Source organism: Ixodes scapularis, unplaced genomic scaffold (assembly GCF_016920785.2).
Source record: "Ixodes scapularis isolate PalLabHiFi unplaced genomic scaffold, ASM1692078v2 PGA_scaffold5__190_contigs__length_132052651, whole genome shotgun sequence".
Classification (NCBI taxonomy): Eukaryota; Metazoa; Arthropoda; class Arachnida; order Ixodida; family Ixodidae; genus Ixodes; species Ixodes scapularis.
This window is the reverse complement of record NW_024609880.1, coordinates 71,860,739-71,880,148: the sequence shown is the minus strand read 5'-3', so window position 1 is coordinate 71,880,148 and position 19,410 is coordinate 71,860,739. Positions and strand designations below refer to the sequence as shown.

The window sequence follows — 19,410 nt, the reverse complement described above, 5'->3', positions numbered from 1 at the left end:
TTTTAATTAGGGGAAATAGACATATGGTTCCAATTAGAAAGTTGCTGAGCGTTATCGAAAACCACTAAATCAGTCATTTTCAGAAAGACTTTGAGCGCTTGAGAAGAGTAGTAGCGCACTAAAGTTACCACTGGTGGAGCAGGTACAAGGCTAGCGGTTGCGGTAAGGCGCCCGCGCGATTTTTCCGCCTCTTATCTAGCCCCAGCCTTGTACCTGCTCCACGAGTGGTAATTTTAGTGCGCTACTACTTAGAGTGCCTTCATACACACGCGTGCTTTTGCTTGAGTGGTGCAATCTCAGCCATTTTTCCACCCAATCGTTCTTTTATGAGTTTTGGAGCGCGCGCAATCTGCTGTCACTCAGCTCGAGCGCGTAGCTTTGTCTAATGCATAGACGCCATTTTACCGCCCAAGTCACGCACCGAGTGCGCGAGAGAGTCACGCGCTGGCAGATTCAGGGCAACAATGGATGTCTTCACCCTGAGACAGACAGACACATGTAGGCACCCTACTACTACTCTTCTCAAGCGCTTAAAGTATTTCTGAAAATGACTGATTTAGTGGTTTTCGATAACGCTCAGCAACTTTCTAATTGGAACCATATGTCTATTTCCCCTAATTAGAAAGTTAATTAACAAGTTTTAATTAATTATCTGGCTAATTAGTAGGTTTTTGGCAATTCCTGACGTCCGCCGTGGCTGGTAGTTTGTTCCCGAAGAGAGGTTCTTATTTTTTCAATCGCCCTAATTTTTAGGATTTTTGAAAGTCTTCGCAAAAACACCCGGTATATATCAGTGTGTCGAACCGAAAAAATACGGGTTCGGTTACGGTTCAGGTTCAGGTAAATTTATTTTGTTCCGGTTCAGTTCCGGTTCGATTAATTCGATCCGCGAACCGGTTCGGGGCGCTGAACCGGTTCGCGAACCGGCTCGGAAATTATAAAGGACAAATTGCATCATCAAAATAAATTACAAATAAAACATCTGAAATCAGCACATACGAAACGGGATACATCGTAGTGTAAGGCTCAGGGATTTCTACCAGGAATGCTTTATTTATGTGCACTCAAAGGTTACCTCACCGACGTTTACGCATTCGGACTTCATCTAATTGGGTCCGACGCAGTAGCTGTAAAATCCGCGACCTTCTTACAAACCCACTTACAAGTAGAACTCGCTAACTATCCCGCCACCTCGGCGTGTAAGCAATTGAAGGAACAGTGGGGAGAAAATACAGCTTCCTTTATTTGAACTAGCCTTCGGTAACTTAAATTAGACCCTTAAAGAAGTTTTCATTAAACAACATACGGAATATGAAAAACACTTCACCGAACGCAACGCCAGAAGGACGTAATAGGATGAATATTAAAATAGAAGAGTTCGCTGTCTCACAAATATGTTAGCTTCTAAGTGCCTATACGAAACCGGATGCATTATTATCAAACTCCACAGCCTTTTCTTTTCTCATTCCGATGGATGCAAGCTTCAAGAACTCGCGCGTTCTAGAAACGTGTTATGAAATGAGCACACAGCAGCATTTAGGATTTACGAGATTGTAGAACAATAAAATCCCGTGACGCGATTTTTTTTTTTTTTTTTGCACAGACTTTTAATTCTTTTTCTTCCGTGCAAGCCGCGACCAGCGCAATACTGGTTCCTATGTCAAGATTCACACATTGCAGCAGCTGCTCCGCAGATCAAGCACCGACCATCAGACATCTCATCTGGGAATGTGACGGACTAAAAGACGTCAGAGAGAAGCACCGACCACCAGGTGTGACCTCCTACGAGGGGTGGGTTACTCCGATACAGGACCAAAAAACGACCTTGCTCGCACTGTGGAGCTTCGCTTGTGAAGCCTCCATAGTGCGCCGCACTTAACTCGTAACACCCCTTTAGCCCCTTCCCAAACAGGCCAAGTGCACCCTTTTTCGGAATAAATTTGTTACTACTACTACATGGATGCAGCGTTCGTCAAGATTCATGGATGCAGCGTTCGTCAAGATTCATGAATGCAGCGTTTATATTCCTAAGACTGAGTGGAGAAGAAAAATATGTAAGCGAGGTGTGTGTCAGTTGACGGCACTTAAAAAACAAATGGCATTGATAGCACATTCATTGTCAACAGCGCGTGGCCGAACCATTTTGACATGAGCCGGTAACCGTTATTTTTTTTCCGGTTCAGTTCCGGTTCGGGTTCATCGCGATAACAATATAACGGTTCGGGTTCGGGTTCAGTTCCGGAAAAGATACCGGTTCGGTTCAGGTTTTCGGTTCGGTTCCGGTTCGACACCCTGATATATATATATATATATATATATATATATATATATATATGGGTGGTTTCATCTCAAATCGCGCAGGCAAAAAGGGTCGAATTTTTAATTTCGATAAAAAACATATATGTTATGGCGCCGTTTCTAAAACCGCAGTCGACACAAACCGCAAGTTCGTCGCATTTTTTGTTCTCGACTTATGAATTTTTAAAGAGGCCGCGGCGAAAAGCAGTGCTTTTCACACCCGTCGTGGGTCGGATGTTTCGCTTGATCTCCCGCCATGGATTTTCAGTCCACATTATATTATATTTTTTGAAGCACTCTGTGCACACATTTAAAAGGCTCCAATACCATGAAATAATTTTAGGCCTTTTGCTTTTTTTCTGTAAAAATGTCAAAAACGCCTCCTCGGTCGATTGTTGACGAACTTTGACAATTAATTACTGGCGATCTACTTGGGTTACACCGATATTTTTTATGTCCACGGAGAGCCCAAAACACGGTCTTTATATTTATTATAAAATGCCCTGGCTGTATAAAATATCCTTTGCGGTACGTTTACGTTAATATTATGCAAAAACCAAAAAGTACCATTTTTGAAATAGATTTTCTCAAAAAACCCATTTTTTATTTTTTTTATTTTTTGTTCAAATGTAGATATGATAGTTGTCTACACGAAAATCAAGCCTAGAAAGTGTATATTTTGTTTGTATGTTCTACATTTAAGCATCAATATCGCACAAAAACGTGTTTTTACGGCTCGAAATGGACTTGCGACTTGCGCGTCTTCACAAGCTTGGAAATAGTTTTTTTCTTTTTTTCAACGTTCCCACATAAAAATGAAATACAGTATTTCCACCCTGATATATTTATTGATTATTTAAATTTTATTGTAGTCGGCAAGCTGCATCGGAGGAGTTCCAAAAAGAGAAAGCAACACTTCTTAACACACCAGCAGGTGTCGTAAATTTTTAACGTGTAGGAGTCGGCAGACGTCTTATTGATTCGGGGCCCTCATTGGCCTGCATGAACGTCCTGCCCTTTCGGAGCCAGCAGATGACCACGACCTTTCGCGCTCGTTGTGTTAGATGGGACGGCCCGTGACAGTAAAGCGAGCAGCGCACCCTGTGTCACCAAAAGTGAAATGGTACGATTGTGTCGTTGACGCGGCGAACAGTGACAGCCACCCAGGAGGAGCCTGTCAGAGTATTGCACAAGGGAAAGCAAAGGAATCGTTGCCTGAAAGGATGAGGACACCACGGCCTTACAATGTCGACGGTCAACAACTGTTCTGCCAGCCAAAACAACGCCGCGTGCGCGCTAAAACCGACGGCGCGGAACAGAAATCGCGCAGACGCACACACGAAGATGGGCCGGTTTCGTTAGGGATGTGGGGAAATTTGAACCCAGCCATCCGTGCATGCGTGAAACGATACCGCCTGTTTGCCCTAGCCTTCGAGCGCCCTATCGTTACCTTGAAACGGTCGTGCTCTCTCTCTCTCTCCGGGGAGATCCGATAGCACCGAAGGGTTATCTATTAAACTTGAGGAAGAAAACGAGAAGAAAGTGTTTAAGTTTAATTATCCCCACCAACCCGCTCGTTCTGTCCTTATAAAGGGTTATCTCTTTTGGAAACAGCAAAGCCCGGAGACTGACATTAAAACGAGCGTGTTGGTAAATATACTTGTGTTTGTATTCTGCCCGGAGACTAGTTGGGTCGAAGTCAGCCTCCTTGTCAACTATAACCGTTTGTGAAGAGTGGGCTTCTCCCGAGATGAAACGTTAGCGCCGGCTGACGTGTTCTTTTGAAAAAAGGGAAGGGGAAAGAGAAAGTTTGAGTAGCTGCAGAAACTACCTCGAAAGCTCCTCTCCCGATATAAAGCTTGAAGCATAGTCTCGGTTACCTTCTCGCGCATCGCCTGCTCGAATCTATTCTCCACTTTCTTTCGTACAGCCACTGTTCCGCACAGCCGTCGTGGATGTGCGTAATAGAGGGAGGAACAGATTCGAGCATCATCTGGACGCCGTCATCATGCCAGACTTCAATGTCGTGGGACCGACTCGTGTGTGTTTCTTCGCCCCGCTAAACTTTGTTTCTCGGGTGTGGTTTTTTTCTGAACGTTATTTTTTTCGATGTTTTCTTACTAACTGTTTGTTAGCACTGTTCAGTTGTTGGGTTTATTTCGTCATGGCGATGCGGCCTGGCGGTGATGTAGAGAGCGTGTTCGCACGCATTTGGTTGCGTCCCGTTTAGGGAATGCCCGGAGGAGTTGGTTTTTGTTCTTGCCATGTGCGGCTGAGTTTTCCCGTCTTTATTAAATTATAGATTTTTTTTTTGTTTTACCTTTACGTGCCGTCGACTTTTTTGTCTGACTCTCCACCAGGCGTGGACCTATCACCTTGCCGCCGCTTGAACCTAAATACATTTTTTTTTTAACGCAATTTTCGTTAAGATCGGAGTTGGGCGATTTAATTCCTATTTATTTATTTTTATTTCCTACCCCTCTCCATGACGCACCCTCTGTGTGTTTCGGACCGTTTCTGTGTCACCACTTTTGTGTATTACGGAAGTGAAAGGAGATTCCCCGGTGACCTGTGCGATGTGCGGTGAACAAGCCCCAGTGTTTGGTTTCGTAAAGAATGGTATATAATATATCGACGATGCGGTGACTTTCTTTGTCTTAGTAATATGACAGCTAATAGCTAGTCGTGCTAGTTTACTTTGAAAGGTTTATAAATCGAAACAATACGACGTCTGTGCCTTTTGGTTATTGAAAGTCTACTAGGCCTGCTGGTTTGGTTAGATATGTATCTCGTGGTTCCCGCTGTTATCAAAACATACTTAAATATGCAATACCACAAAATCCGTTTATAATTGATTACAAAATGCAGAAGAAAATTCAAGAAAACTTTTTCACAATTCATAGAGACGCATGGGTCGCTATGTCTGACTTAGGTCTTGCAAAACAAAGACGTCTTTTTCCGATATTGAGGCCTAAATATAAAACATGCAAACAAAATATACATTTTCTAGGCTTGATTTTCGTGTAGACAACTATCATATCTATATTTGAACAAAAAAAAATAAAAAATGGGTTTTTTGAGAAAATCTATTTCAAAAATGGTACTTTTTGGTTTTTTTCATAATATTAACGTAAACGTACCGCAAAGGATATTTTATACAGCCAAGACATTTTATAATAAATATAAAAAGCGTGTTTTGGGCTCTCCGTGGACATAAAAAATATCGGTGTAACCCAAGTAGATCGCCAGTAATTAATTGTCAAAGTTCGTCAACAATTGACCGAGGAGGCGTTTTTGACATTTTTACAGAAACAAAGCAAAAAGCCTAAAATTATTTCATGGTAATGGAGCCTTTGAAATGTGTCCACAGAGTGCTTCGAAAAAGATAATATAATGTGGACTGAAAATCCACGGCGGTAGATCAAGCGAAACACCCGACCCATGACGGGTGTGAAAAACACTGCTTTTCGTCGCGGCCTCTTTAAAAATTCATAAGCCGAGAACAAAAAATGCGACGAACTTGCGGTTTGTGTCGACTGCGGTTTTAGAAACGGCGCCATAATATATATTTTTTTCATCGAAATTAAAAATTTGACCCTTTTTGCCTGCACGATTTGAGATGAAACCACCCATATATATATATATATATATATATGGGAGGCACTCACTTGATCGAATGACGTTTTAGCGAACGCCCACGTTTCATCGAACGACACTTTAGCGAATAGTCAGACGCCGCGAAGCGGCGTTTTCGGGTGGGCTAAGTGAGTTCATATTTTTGTCATGAGTTGCCGCAGACTGTCGCCGCGAAGCGGCGTAAAGCGCAGCGCGACGGATGGGTTAACGCGCGCCCCCGTTATTCGCTAAAACAAGCATTCGCTCAAATGTCGCCGTTCGCTAAAATGTCATTCGCTCTTGTGATATGGACCCTATATATATATATATATATATATATATATATATATATATATATATATATATATATGAAAAATACTGTTTCATAGGACTACGAAAAGTGTATAAGAGAGTAAACGTACCTCGAAGATTAAAGTGGAGTTCTATTAGATATGTAATAAATCTTCACTAAAATCTTCGAGGAACGTTTACTTTTTTTATATAGGGTGGTCCAAGTCAGGCTCGATCTAAAATGGACCGTAAAAATCGACGCCTGCACGTAGCAATCTAAATTTTTCGTCAAAGGTGTAATTCTCAGGTCGGCCTTTCTTGTAAAATTACAAAGTTACAAAACGTAATTCTCTTTTTGTAAAAAACAAGGCCAAAAATCTTGACAGGTTCTACGGCGGGCAGCAACGCACACGACAGGGGTCCTGTAGCGGGGTGTGTTTGGCGCTCGGATTGATAGATGGCGCTACCTCCTAATCGCGACGGCTCGCGACCGCCGTGGTTTATTAAAATGAATATAATATTTTTGAAATGCACCTTCGGTTAAAAAATAATTGCGAACAATAAAAGCAATTTTCAAAGTAAAAAAAAAAAAACTCGTCTGCATAACGGTGGCGCTTTTACTGCCAACGGATTTCGTCTGCGTGTCGTCTGCTATCTTTCGCTGGTCGGCTGCTCCTTTAGACACTGCTCCCGACGTCATCCATATACACTATATATATATACACGATGTTTTTATTTTAGCCTTACACGTTTCGGTTCGAATCGAATAGCACAAAGTCATTCATGAACTTAGAGGTGCAAAGAAAATATGGCTGATGGAACCTACAACCTCTTTGAGCTGTTGATGCTAGGGGTGACACTGCGCTATTCCGGTTCGAACCACTATTCCAACACCCCTAATATATAATGAACGAGCAGGGAAGGGAGTGATTATTGAATATATTGTATTAATGTTAAGGAAAAGGAAAAAGAAAGAGAGCTGGCAAAAATTTCTCCAGCTCTTTTTTCCTTTCCCTTCCCCTAGCTTCAATGCAATAAATTCAATAACCACTCCCTCACCTTTTCGTTTACAATATCATTACGGCTGCACTTGTGAGCCTTACCTCACTCCACATATAAATATTTATATTCATGACAAAAACTAAACAGTAACTTTGCTTATGTCCAGAAAGCATTGCATAGCTGCTTACATACAATGACTGCTCAAAACAAATAAAGTACTAATTTACGCGATAAATGTAGCCTCGGTATTACTACCGCTATTTTGTAGAAGTGTGTTTTCTTTATTTCAAATATTTTATTCTGGATATGTAGTGAATTTTGTAGGATCCTATGCCGACTGGAGAAAAATGGGGAGAGGTAGGGAGGGGAGAGGGAGGGAGGGGAGAGAATGGAAGCTTGAGGTATTTAGAGGAAGGTGGGGAGAGAGGGGAGAAAGAAGGGGAGCGAGAGTAAAGACGGCAGGGGGGAGGGCACTAAAGAAATTTCTAGTTATTTTGCAGTAATGATTAGAGTCCATAGGTCGCTTTTCCCAAAACCGAATATGTGCGTTATACTAAAAAGTTAAGCTTTGGAATGTGCAAGATAGACACGTATATATCACATCAAAAACAAAGTTGGAATATCGGAAACATGGCATACCAGCAATGAGTTCCTTCAGTTCTGTCGCCAGACTCTCCAGGTTTTTCTCAACGCCGTCTTTGACAACGACACAGGCTGTTGGAGCCTCGCCATACTTGGAGCTGGGAACACCCACAACTACGGCCTCTGCAACAGCCTCATGGGTCAATAAAATTTCTTCCAGCTCAGCAGGGGTGACGACATTATCCATGCATTTAATCATCTGTTTCAATCTCTCAATAACATAGATCCGTCCTTCAGCGTCGTAGTAGCCTAAATCTCCTGAAAATCAAAATGTAATCTTGTCAGTATTTATCCTTCTTTGTTCAGTGGCCTCGCGGTAAAATAAACACGCAAGCACACTTTTTTTTCTATTACGCGGTTTTTGTTTAATTTTTGTGCATTGCAAGTATAAATTTCGGTATTCAATATTTAACTCGTACTTAAATCCTTGGCCACTCTTTGGGACTGTTCGATTCGAATTCGAATTCGATTTGAGGAGAAATGTCACTAATCCCACGCATCAAAGCACTTATTTAAAATAATAGCCCTTTAAGAACAAATTATAATTGATTGGTTTAACGCCCCATGGGGCTTGAATCGGTGCCTCACAAGAGAAGTAGTCACCCCTCAACCATCATCGTTGTAGTCAAGGTGGCGATTTGCGGCAAGTGTTGTTTAGGTTCGCTGCCTCGTGAGTAGGGGCTCGAACACAAGCCGAGAACGATGATAACATGCCTAAATATGGATTTCTTTTGTAACTAACGCTCGCTTCATTGCGCGCATGAACGTTAGAAAGTGCACAATGACTATCGGCCATATGCATAACAACACAGAAACAGAAGAACACCACATGCCGTATCTCAAGGACTGCAGATCAGTGTCTATGCGCCCCTACACGCTTCCATGTGCACATCTAGCACACAGCGGTGGAAAGTGAGGTATGATCGTAGTGAATTTTGATGTCATGTAAAACTTCAAATTGCTACGAATGACAATTGATGGGGGAAGGAACGTGATGCAAACTAAACGTATAATGGGGCGAACTTGAGCCCAAGCACACAATAGAAAAAGGCTAGCGTCGCAGGCGTCGATCGCAGCGAGGCAGGAGGATCGAATGCTGGGGCGAGACTCACCCCGGCTCGCCACGCGAAGCCCCCTTATGTACTCGCGTAGGCTTCTAGAACATTCGGCGTAGAATATTCGGCGTAGAACACTCGGCGTAGAACATTCGGCGCCTAGAACATTCGGCGCCTAGAACATTCGGCGCCTAGAACATTCGGCGCCTAGAACATTCGGCGCCTAGAACATTCGGCGCCTAGAACATTCGGCGCCTAGAACATTCGGCGCCTAGAACATTCGGCGCCTAGAACATTCGGCGCCTAGAACATTCGGCGCCTAGAACATTCGGCGCCTAGAACATTCGGCGCCTAGAACATTCGGCGCCTAGAACATTCGGCGCCTAGAACATTCGGCGCCTAGAACATTCGGCGCCTAGAACATTCGGCGCCTAGAACATTCGGCGCCTAGAACATTCGGCGCCTAGAACATTCGGCGCCTAGAACATTCGGCGCCTAGAACATTCGGCGCCTAGAACATTCGGCGCCTAGAACATTCGGCGCCTAGAACATTCGGCGCCTAGAACATTCGGCGCCTAGAACATTCGGCGCCTAGAACATTCGGCGCCTAGAACATTCGGCGCCTAGAACATTCGGCGCCTAGAACATTCGGCGCCTAGAACATTCGGCGCCTAGAACATTCGGCGCCTAGAACATTCGGCGCCTAGAACATTCGGCGCCTAGAACATTCGGCGCCTAGAACATTCGGCGCCTAGAACATTCGGCGCCTAGAACATTCGGCGCCTAGAACATTCGGCGCCTAGAACATTCGGCGCCTAGAACATTCGGCGCCTAGAACATTCGGCGCCTAGAACATTCGGCGCCTAGAACATTCGGCGCCTAGAACATTCGGCGCCTAGAACATTCGGCGCCTAGAACATTCGGCGCCTAGAACATTCGGCGCCTAGAACATTCGGCGCCTAGAACATTCGGCGCCTAGGACATTCGGCGCCTAGGACATTCGGCGCCTAGGACATTCGGCGCCTACAACATTCGGCGCCTACAACATTCGGCACCTGGAACATTCGGACTCTGAATACGCACAGGGTTCTCGAATTTACTAGAATGCGAGAGTTGCGGAGATAATGAAAGTGTACGTCCGCTGCCAGGAATCGAACCGTGGCCCTTTACGTGGGAACCAAGCACGATAACAATTCGGCCACGGGTGCGCTGCCTACTTCGTCAGCTGCGCGCGCGGCAATATTGTATTAATAAAGCCTGCTATAATGTTCTCTACATTGTTAACTGAACATCTAACCGCAGAGTTTTGAGACTGGTTATATGGTTAATCTTTGCCCCTAGTCGTGTCCGCATGTTTCCCAGTACGTATTTATAGCGTCATATAATGGTCTCAACGGACGCGCTATGGGCTAATGAGCATTAAGAAGTGCTTAATAACACTCCGTTTTCACGACAATTTAGGCGCAATAAAAATATTTGGATCTGATCGAGAAACCGCACTCTTGTGATCGGGAATAAAAAATAAAAAAAAAACAAGCATATCGTACCTGTACGCAACCATCCATCTTTGCTCGAGACTTCAGCGGTAGCTTCAGGGCGCCCATAGTAGCCCTTCATGACGCCTCGGGCATGAACCGCAACCTCGCCCTTATAATATGGGCCGAGAGAGTCTCCGCTGGTTATGTCCATAACCTGGGTCATCAAAGAATGTCATAAATTCCTTTCTTCCTTTATAATAACATATGCTAGAAGAGACAGCTGCACTACCGTTTCCGGAAATAGTCAAATATTTGTAACAACCTATGCTAACGAGATAGTTTATTAAAAAAAAACTATTTTCTTAGCATGAAAGTTGTAGATAAAAGGGGGTGATACTAAAGTAAATCCAGCAACCAAATGACGAAGCCGTACTTTAAAAGAGAGGAAACGTTAAGCTATATGCCACGTTCGGAGAGTAAGCATACGTTGGCGAGTTGGTCCCGCAAACATAGGTACTCCCGAATCACTGATGATGAGTTTTATTTATTTATTTATTTACAACGTCCCCAACCTCCACATCGCCCCGTGGGCATCATTGTAGGGAGTTTTAGGAAACATTATAACAAGTGGAAAAAGAAAACGTTATTATCATCAATGGACACAATATCTTCCGGGCGGTCATTCCACTCTCTCACGGTTTTGACAGAATGAATTAGCAAAACTGTCCGTCCTGTAAGTGGAAACAGCAACTTTTTTAGAATGATCACAACGGGAAGAGACGTAGGATGGCTCCATAAGATAAGTGGCTTTATCAATTCCTGTTTTGTTGTGAAAGACACGGTAAAAGAATTTCAGTTTTAGTTTTTTTTTTTTTTCCTTTTACATTCAAGAGTTTCCCATCCCAGCGTAGCTTTTATATCTCTAACACTAGCATAAGGGTCACTGTTCAGTACAAAACGCGCGGCCTGATTTTGAATTTTTTCTAGTCTTATTGATAAGGAAGTCGTGATAAGGGTACCACACAACGCATGCGTAATCAAGGATCGTTCTTACCAAAAAAGAATAAAGTGTTTCTTTAACGTTCCGTGACGCGGATCTAAAATTTCGGCGGATAAAATAAAACATTTTACTATCCTTTCCGATTGTACGTTCTATATGGCTGTTCCATTTTAGGGAATCCGCAAATAGCACTCCTAGGTAAACATACTCGAACACAGAACATAAAACGGTCCGGTTAATCAGATAGCTTTAAGAATCGTCCAGCTCACTTCTCTAAAAACGGATAGGTTTTCATTTATTTAAATTTAGGCTAATTTTTCATTGATTCCACCAAGATAAAATATTTGTGTCGGTTTGTAATATGGCAAGGCAAGAGTGTTTGCAATTTAATGGCGGATGCCTCCCGCGCCGATTGACCACAAGTGCGCATGGGCTGTGTTGTCGCGTGGCGAGGGGGAGAGCAGGTGGAAAGGCATAGACGCTCGCAGACGATCAACGCTTTCGTCACCTCCTAGCTGATCGTGTTGCAAAACGCGGCAGATAAACCACGTGACTCCCGGTAGAGCAGTTGGAAACTCTGTGTGATCTCTCGTAGTAGGCGGTTACAAGCGACCAGGACACACTCGATCACTCTCCAGCGCTAATGCGTGAACGACCCTCTTCACACCCCTTAGTGATAATCACGTTCAGGTGCCTTGCCATGATAAATTTTAATAATTCAATTCTACCATTAAGACAATATATTTCTTTTCTTAAAATTTAATGGGGAGTTTAGTCGTTTGCTGCTCACTAAATGTTCTTTTACGTAATCGTGTTCTAAAATAAACGTACAAAAAAGTCAAATTGGACGTTTAGTGATTTATACAGCGTAAGGTTGGTCTGCCAGTAGGGGCGACACTGGTTTACACTGTAGATGAGCAATTTAGCCAGTGCAGTACAACCGCTAGCCTGGGGTCTTTAACGTGCACCACGCAGTAGTGATACACGACCGCACGCCGATACGATGCTCATCCAGATCGAAACGGGCAGGGGTGGGGCTCGAACCCAGGATCCCTGGGTTCTGCAGCGCGAGCTTTCGCTCCACGCGCGTCGAGCTGGGTGTGCGCTTCAGCCCACTCGGCCACCGATCCCCCCAAATAAACGTACAGTGGTGTCTAAATTACTTTCAAAGGAGTTTTTAGCATCATTTTTTTTTTTTTGTACGTACAGGCATGTATTGCGAGGCGCATCTCGAGACATCGGGACTACCGATCTTACAAGGTTACATCGAACGTCTATAAGCTCCTAAACACATTACAATGCAGTATTCTCTCATTATCACGTGTGTAAGCTCATGAGAACTTGAAGTTTGATTGTGGACTTCTATAGCTATTAGTAATCATATATGGAGGTGTGATCAAAGAGTTACGACACTGATTCCGTAGCGTAAAAAAAGATGGCACCAAGGTGACGCGCGCGCATCATTCGAAGGCAGGGGCCGTCGTGTCTTATGCTGAAGGGCATCGTGATCATTTGGAGTTGCGCTATTCGAGTTCTTGCGACCACGTGCACGGGCGCAATGGCGATATCACTATAGACTACAAACCTGCAGAGCGAGAGCAAAGATCAATCTGCACAATGTGCCCATTGATCTTTGCTTTCGGTCTCGCTCTTGATTTCAGACATATTTTGCCAAAGGGCACAATCTGTCTCATTGTACACTTTGGCACAATGAGACACAAAGATCCCTGCCTTTGAGCACCGCGCGCTCATCACTTTCTTTTTTTTAAGCTACAAAGTTGGTCTCGGAACTTTTTATCGCACCTCCTATCCATCAAATATTTTGTTGTTGCTTGTAAATTATTAGCTTGTCGATCTTTGTAAGTAAGCAGGGATGGGCAGTATTTTAAATACAAGTATTTGAAATACGTATTTCAAATACTTTGTGTATTTTTCATTTGTATTTAATTACTAATTGGGCAATGTATTTGACGTGTGTATTTAAATACTAAAACGCGGTTATTTCAAATACAATTGTAATTAAATACAATTTTGTGGGTGAAAATACATGTTTTTATGCATGTGGATGTAAGATATAAGGTCTGTTCAATTCGCCTGAACTGGCTGAACTAGTTCAGCAGTGCAGGAACTGGTGCATTCGATTCAACCGGAAGTTGCACGGCCGCTGCACCGGCGCGTTCGATTCATTCCAATTCTGAACGAGTTTGGACCCAATTTCTCAAATTCTTGCACCGGCTCCGGAGTCAGTTCAACGTCGGTGCAGAAGCAGACGACAAGAGCAGACGGCGATAGCAGACGACGCTCCTCGTCCGTCTCTGCTCGCGGTACCATTTTTCGCAGCTCTTGCTCAAATGTCTGCGATGTTTAACAATAACGCCGATACGGAGGTTGCATTTCCTCTCACTTATGATAATAACGTACCCGCGGTGGACTCGGAATTGAAATCATAACCGAGGGTAGGAATTTGCTTGATCATGATATTCTGAAAGCGTTTGAGGCACCTGATTACGTAGGGCTGGCTCCCTGTTGTAAGTGTTAAAATATTAGCTAACGTAATTTTTTTTTTTTTTTTTTTTTACATATGCTATGTGGGTATTCACAGTGTTGATATTCTTCCTTACAAACACGGGGAAAGGTATTGCACTTTGATAGTACCTGCCCTTAGTTACTCTTCGACGCATACTGACCACTCCGATACATCGCAGAGGTCTGGGATTTAGTACATTGACCCTCGCATGTCCCGCAGCTGAGCATAATATGCATGCTTTGTCCGCTGGTATTTGTGGACGACCACTAACTGGCCTGGGGAAAGCGCTGAGAATCGGCATTGGCTTGGTAGTTCCACGCAGGTCATTCTTGGGAATCAGATAAACGCTTCAGCTTGACGCCAAAGTTACGGTCGATAACTGTCATGGCCAAAACGCTCTCGTTTGGCCTTCGTCTTCGAGGTGGCCACTACAGACCGCGCGCTGCTGCCAGTGATTCCCGACGCAAAATCATCCTGATGCCGCAAAACTATCGTCGAAATGCGGAACTCGAAAGACTTGGAATGAATCTACTATTGCTAAATGAATGTGAAAGACACGAACACTTACAGAAACGACACGAACCAAACGGCCGTTAAAAATGGAGACAGAAACACATTTCGTGCAGAAAACGTTTTTAGTACTCTCGAATGATATATATATTCACAGAAAAGATTCTGTTATTATACTTTACAACTAAGGAAACACGATGGTCTCATCAAACCGCGACTAATTAAATGTAGCATACGACGTGGCGTGGAGAAAACAAGAGCAAACAAAATGCAGACGACACCCTGCGCTTCCGCTGGGAAAGCCAATCACAGCGCCAGTCCTAGCGCGGCGGCTGCACTGGTTGTGCGCCGCCGCTGCACGACTCCTGCACTCGTCTGAACTCGGACAGAACTAGTTCAGAACTTTGTGGCCGAATCGAACAGACCTATAGTCTCCCTCCTTTATTCAGCCATGGGGCTTTTTTTTTTTTTCCTCCTCCGGCTTTATTTTAAAGGCACTGTCCAGAGCAGGAAGAAAACTACGTTCTGCACCGAATGCAGTGTCTTTCAATCAAGCACAAGCGTTTAGTAACTTTGTGATTACGCCGCTAGTCCAGGGCAAGAATAGTCACGAAATCGACGTTCACAGGCAGACTGCCTAAATAAGTGCCTGTGAAAACTTGTGATGCTTTCCAGCCTGATTTCCATCCATATTTCTGCCTGGAACATTCTAAATGCGCGGGTCGCCAAGATTTTCGTAACTGGTGCGAGTTTCAACAATAAAAAATTATCTAGCTAGTGCTGCGCGTCTTGGTCGTCTCGGTTCTTTGTTGGTCTATACCAAAATGTAATCGACAAAAAAAGCTGCTTGAAGATCTGTACTTTTTTCACTTATTACGTCCAAGCTGATTACACTTTTTGTGATTATATTTCTATTACGCTACTAGAGCCTCGCACACTAACTCCCGAGTGTGCGATGCAAAATTAAAATGAGATACCTAGAAACCCGTTGTGCCCTGAAGTCGCTGACGCAAATTTTGAGGAATGTATTTGGAAAAGTATTTGGAGGGGACCAAATACATCTGGTTGTATTTGTATCTTGTATTTAAATTCGTTTTTGTAAATGTAATTAAATTTATAATTAAATACATTTTTGACGAAGTATTTTGTATTTGTATTTCGATACATATTTGCATGTATTTTGCCCATCCCTGTAAGTAAGTAATAAACAGAAAACTGCACTGTTATGGCAGATTTTAAATCGATCAAAAAGAAAACGTGAACAATCCAATAAGCTTCAGGCGTACCTTGATTTTTATGCCGGCAAGAGGAAGTCCGCTGTTGTCGAAGGTAATTTGTCCAACAGGTGAGGAGCACACTAAGCCAAATGTTTCAGTCATGCCGTAGCCATTGAGAAGTGATTCGACGTCGAAACTTTCACGAATCTCCCGTGCAAGTGAAATCGGGAACACTGAACCACCCATCATGATTTTTTTTACTCGAGGCACACTATCGTTGTTCTTTCTGACTTCATTGACAATATGCTGCATCTGGCCCGCAACTCCAATAAAAAAAGATACCTGCGAGATAAAACAAAAAAATTAACGCCATATTTAGACTGCCTCTTAGATACTGCGTGTAGAATGCATACAACTTTCCGATCCCGAAAATATGACTGTGTTTTCCGGAAGTCCTGGTAGTCAATATTTTTATCTTAGTAATTCTAAACTTAAATAGTGCTACGTTAATCTGCAGTGGCTTAATAGGTGGGTTAGTGTATTTTTTATGGATTGTAAGTTGGATGGACGAAGATTACTCACATATCGAAATTCGGAACACAAACAATTTAAGTAACCATTAAATTAGTTTCCCACAGTGCCTTTAGGCCAATGTGATTGGTCCCAATAGATATGAGGCAATCAAGTCTCAACCCTAGAAATGGGCTCTCGCTTTGAAGTGCTGTAACTTACGACTAAAGAAAATGAAAGAAAAAAGTTGCTGCCTCTCGCTTTTTTTTTTTTGCTGGGTATAAGAAAGGATTGCTGTTTCAATAGACGGTAACCCGGACAAACAAATCTAGCCACCTAATGCATAACAGTCGGATTGTTTAAAGGAGCTGTGCAACAATTTTAACGTTGAAAGAATTGGCATCTTCTACTTTTGGCATTGTTCACCTTGTCACAAATGACAGAAAACACACCTCTTTTCATCGAAATGCTGCGATTCCACCGTGTAATCGCTAGGAAAAAATTAGAATATTCCCCGACCTGCAGCCGCGAGCGGCGGCCATGAGAAACACGCGGCATGACGTCAATGGGGGTCTTGTAGAAAGATAGCAAGTTGTGCGAATACCTGCTTGATAAAAGGTAACTTTTCTATAAATCTTGTCGTTCCAACATAAATATAAATGTGTCAAAACCCTGGTACCATCGACAAGACTTTTATTATGAGGAGTTTTAGTGGCGCCGTCTATCCTAGGTCCACAAAACAGTCAGCTTTATCTCAGATATCTGCTACCGCGAACAGCCGCCAGAAGCCGGACGGGGAGGGGGACAGAGCCGAACGGTGATGGCCGGACCCGGATGAGACTTTACTCCTTTCACCATATTGTTAGGGCTGCGCCCGCCAGCACCTGGTCACTCGGTCGCGCGCGGATGAGTTCTCGCTGCTCACTGATGGCTCTAAAAAGTGAACTTTTCGGAACCCCGCGCCTTCCTTATCGACGTCACTGCGCACGTGACCCGGAAGACGACGTACGAGTTGAGAGGTGGCAAAAACCTAGATCTTTTTTCATTTTTTTTTTTTCAATTAAAACTAGGGTACCCAGACAAAATCTGTTTTCTGTAGTTCACTTCAGAAGTGTCAGGCATCAACTTCCACAATTATTTAAGCAAAGCCCTGAAATTGTTGCACAGCTCCTTTAATAAGTTTCTTTTTTTTTTTTGTCCATGTTAACGTTTCTTCAAAGTCTAAGGAGTACAAACGCGCTAATAAGAAACAGTTTGTACTTTTTTTTTGCATTGTAGTAGACGCAAACACACGAGCAAAACTAAAAAACAATAACATGATTTTGTTTAAAATTTTGGTCAATGAAATTAGGTTTATTTAAAATAGATTCATTATATCAAATAAGATTTATGCTATTAAAACCATATCTTCTGTAAATAGTTATTTTGTGCCTAGATGGGCTTGCAAAAAATAGTGATATAAACGTATCTTGCTTGAACCTTCATTGCTGTAAATACAAGATAAATATCCATAGAAGTTTGGAAACAATCCAGAAATGATAAATGGAAAAAAATTTAAAAAAAAAACGTGTTCAGGGATACCTTTTTTTTTAATTTAGATCATCATATATTAAGATTGGTGCGAGCGTGTGGACTTATTTTCGCTAAAGTAAAAAAAAATCGCTTAGAAATACAGATTTTTATTATTACTAACATTAATAATCTTCACATTGAACCTAAACATAAAGTAATTGCGACAAAAGAAAAAGAACATAAGAGGGGGAGAGAGAGAGAGAGAGAGAAAAAGGACAGCGTTGATTATTACGTTAAGCCATTCAAGCTTCTGTTAAAGAAAAAAAAAAAAAAAGACTGCAGTTTTTGTATTTACAAAAGCAAATATTGGTATCTGGCACTCACTTTTTTTTTTCCGGAGAACACTTCTGTTAAGTTTATTGAGTAGCACACGTTAATACTTCAGTATAGGAAATATACAAGATTTGTATTCGCATTAAAATGGGTATTCCGCGATTTTGGTGAGCATACCGATGTTTTCAAAATTGAGGGTGGGTTCGGTATTGACAGAAAATATGCGGCGTTCTTCGACTTTTGAGTTTTTAAAGGGACACTGACACCCCCCAAAATTTGTTTTTAATTTTTTGCCAGGCGCTTCATTATGGTGTCGGAGGACTACCCAATTAATATTTTGCAACAGAGTAGCGTATTTTTTTAATAAAGCCAAAAGACGCAACTGCTCTAAACCGAAACCGAAACCCGACGGAGGTCGGAGAAGTGGAGAGGAGAGAGTGACTGGCGGAAGTCACGTGGCTACACCCGACCGTGTTTTTTTTTTTTTTTTTTTTTCCTCCTTTCCGTAGCAGACGACATCCGGCGTACCGGAACTGTTCACCGCGCGATTCTTTTGCAGTTATGTATGTTCCGCTCGTTGTTCTGTACTCCAAGATGAGTTGTTTTGTACATTGAGGAGTTGGAGATGAGTAGTGAGTGCCCGTGGTGAATTTTGATCGGCTCCGAAAAGAATACACCCAAGATGTTGCGTGAAGAGCTGGCTCACATGCCCTGCGTCCGAAACAGAAGTGGCATTGTGCGACAGAGTTTCCGAAAGATCAAAGGGATCGGGACCAATGGCGGGCTGCAATTCCTGTAGACCATTTATGGGCACCTCGGAAAGCGGACGCTACCTGATTTATATGCTCCTTGCATTTTGTGGAAAGTGATTACATTGAGTTCGCAGGTGTCAAAAAGGAAATCCCGTACCATTTAATTCAGCGACGTGTCGTCCACAACATTTGTTTCTTATTTTTTGTTTCTTCAGTGAAAGAAAAAGAAAAAGAAATGTAGACATCAAAAAATATTTTAAAAAAAGAAAAAAAAAAGGTTTCACGGGGGATCGAACCCGGTCCTACCGCGTGTGAAGCGACCGTCTTTCCCACTGAGCTACTGGGGCATACCGAAATTGGGGAATCTCTTCCCTTAGTAATAATTCAGCCTATAAACTGTAAGTTGGAAAGTTTGCTGCCGATTTTCTTCTAGCAAAAGCACTCCCGGGTCGAAGTCGGGATGCACCGCGCATTGGCGACATTCTCACGTAGTAAAGAAATCGTACGCGTGCATACTCAACTCGAAGTAGACACGTCGTGCTTGACGTTTGCGCGAGCGATGTCTTCAGCCACGAGAAGGGAGCGACGGCTCGGCGACGTCTTCGTGCAAATCGGCTTGGTGATCGGGCGTGTCGTACGGGATGAATACCAGTTCTTTTGATCAGTCC

The 19,410-nt window shown here is 43.0% G+C and overlaps 1 protein-coding gene across 1 annotated transcript in view; it reads right to left on the bottom strand.

The window, feature by feature from the left end:
- Positions 1-664: 664 nt before the first annotated feature.
- The window catches only part of LOC120839407 (luciferin 4-monooxygenase-like), a gene marked incomplete at its 3' end in the record, with an annotated part of 44,701 nt that continues 25,955 nt past the window's right edge, over positions 665-19,410 (bottom strand). Inside the window, exons 6-9 of the mRNA XM_040209690.1 lie at positions 15,705-15,977; positions 10,451-10,595; positions 7,846-8,106; positions 665-681 (exon numbers count right to left, since the gene is read on the bottom strand). Of these exons, the coding sequence (XP_040065624.1) occupies positions 665-681; positions 7,846-8,106; positions 10,451-10,595; positions 15,705-15,977 (696 nt within the window). The remainder of the gene's footprint in view (positions 682-7,845; positions 8,107-10,450; positions 10,596-15,704; positions 15,978-19,410) is intronic.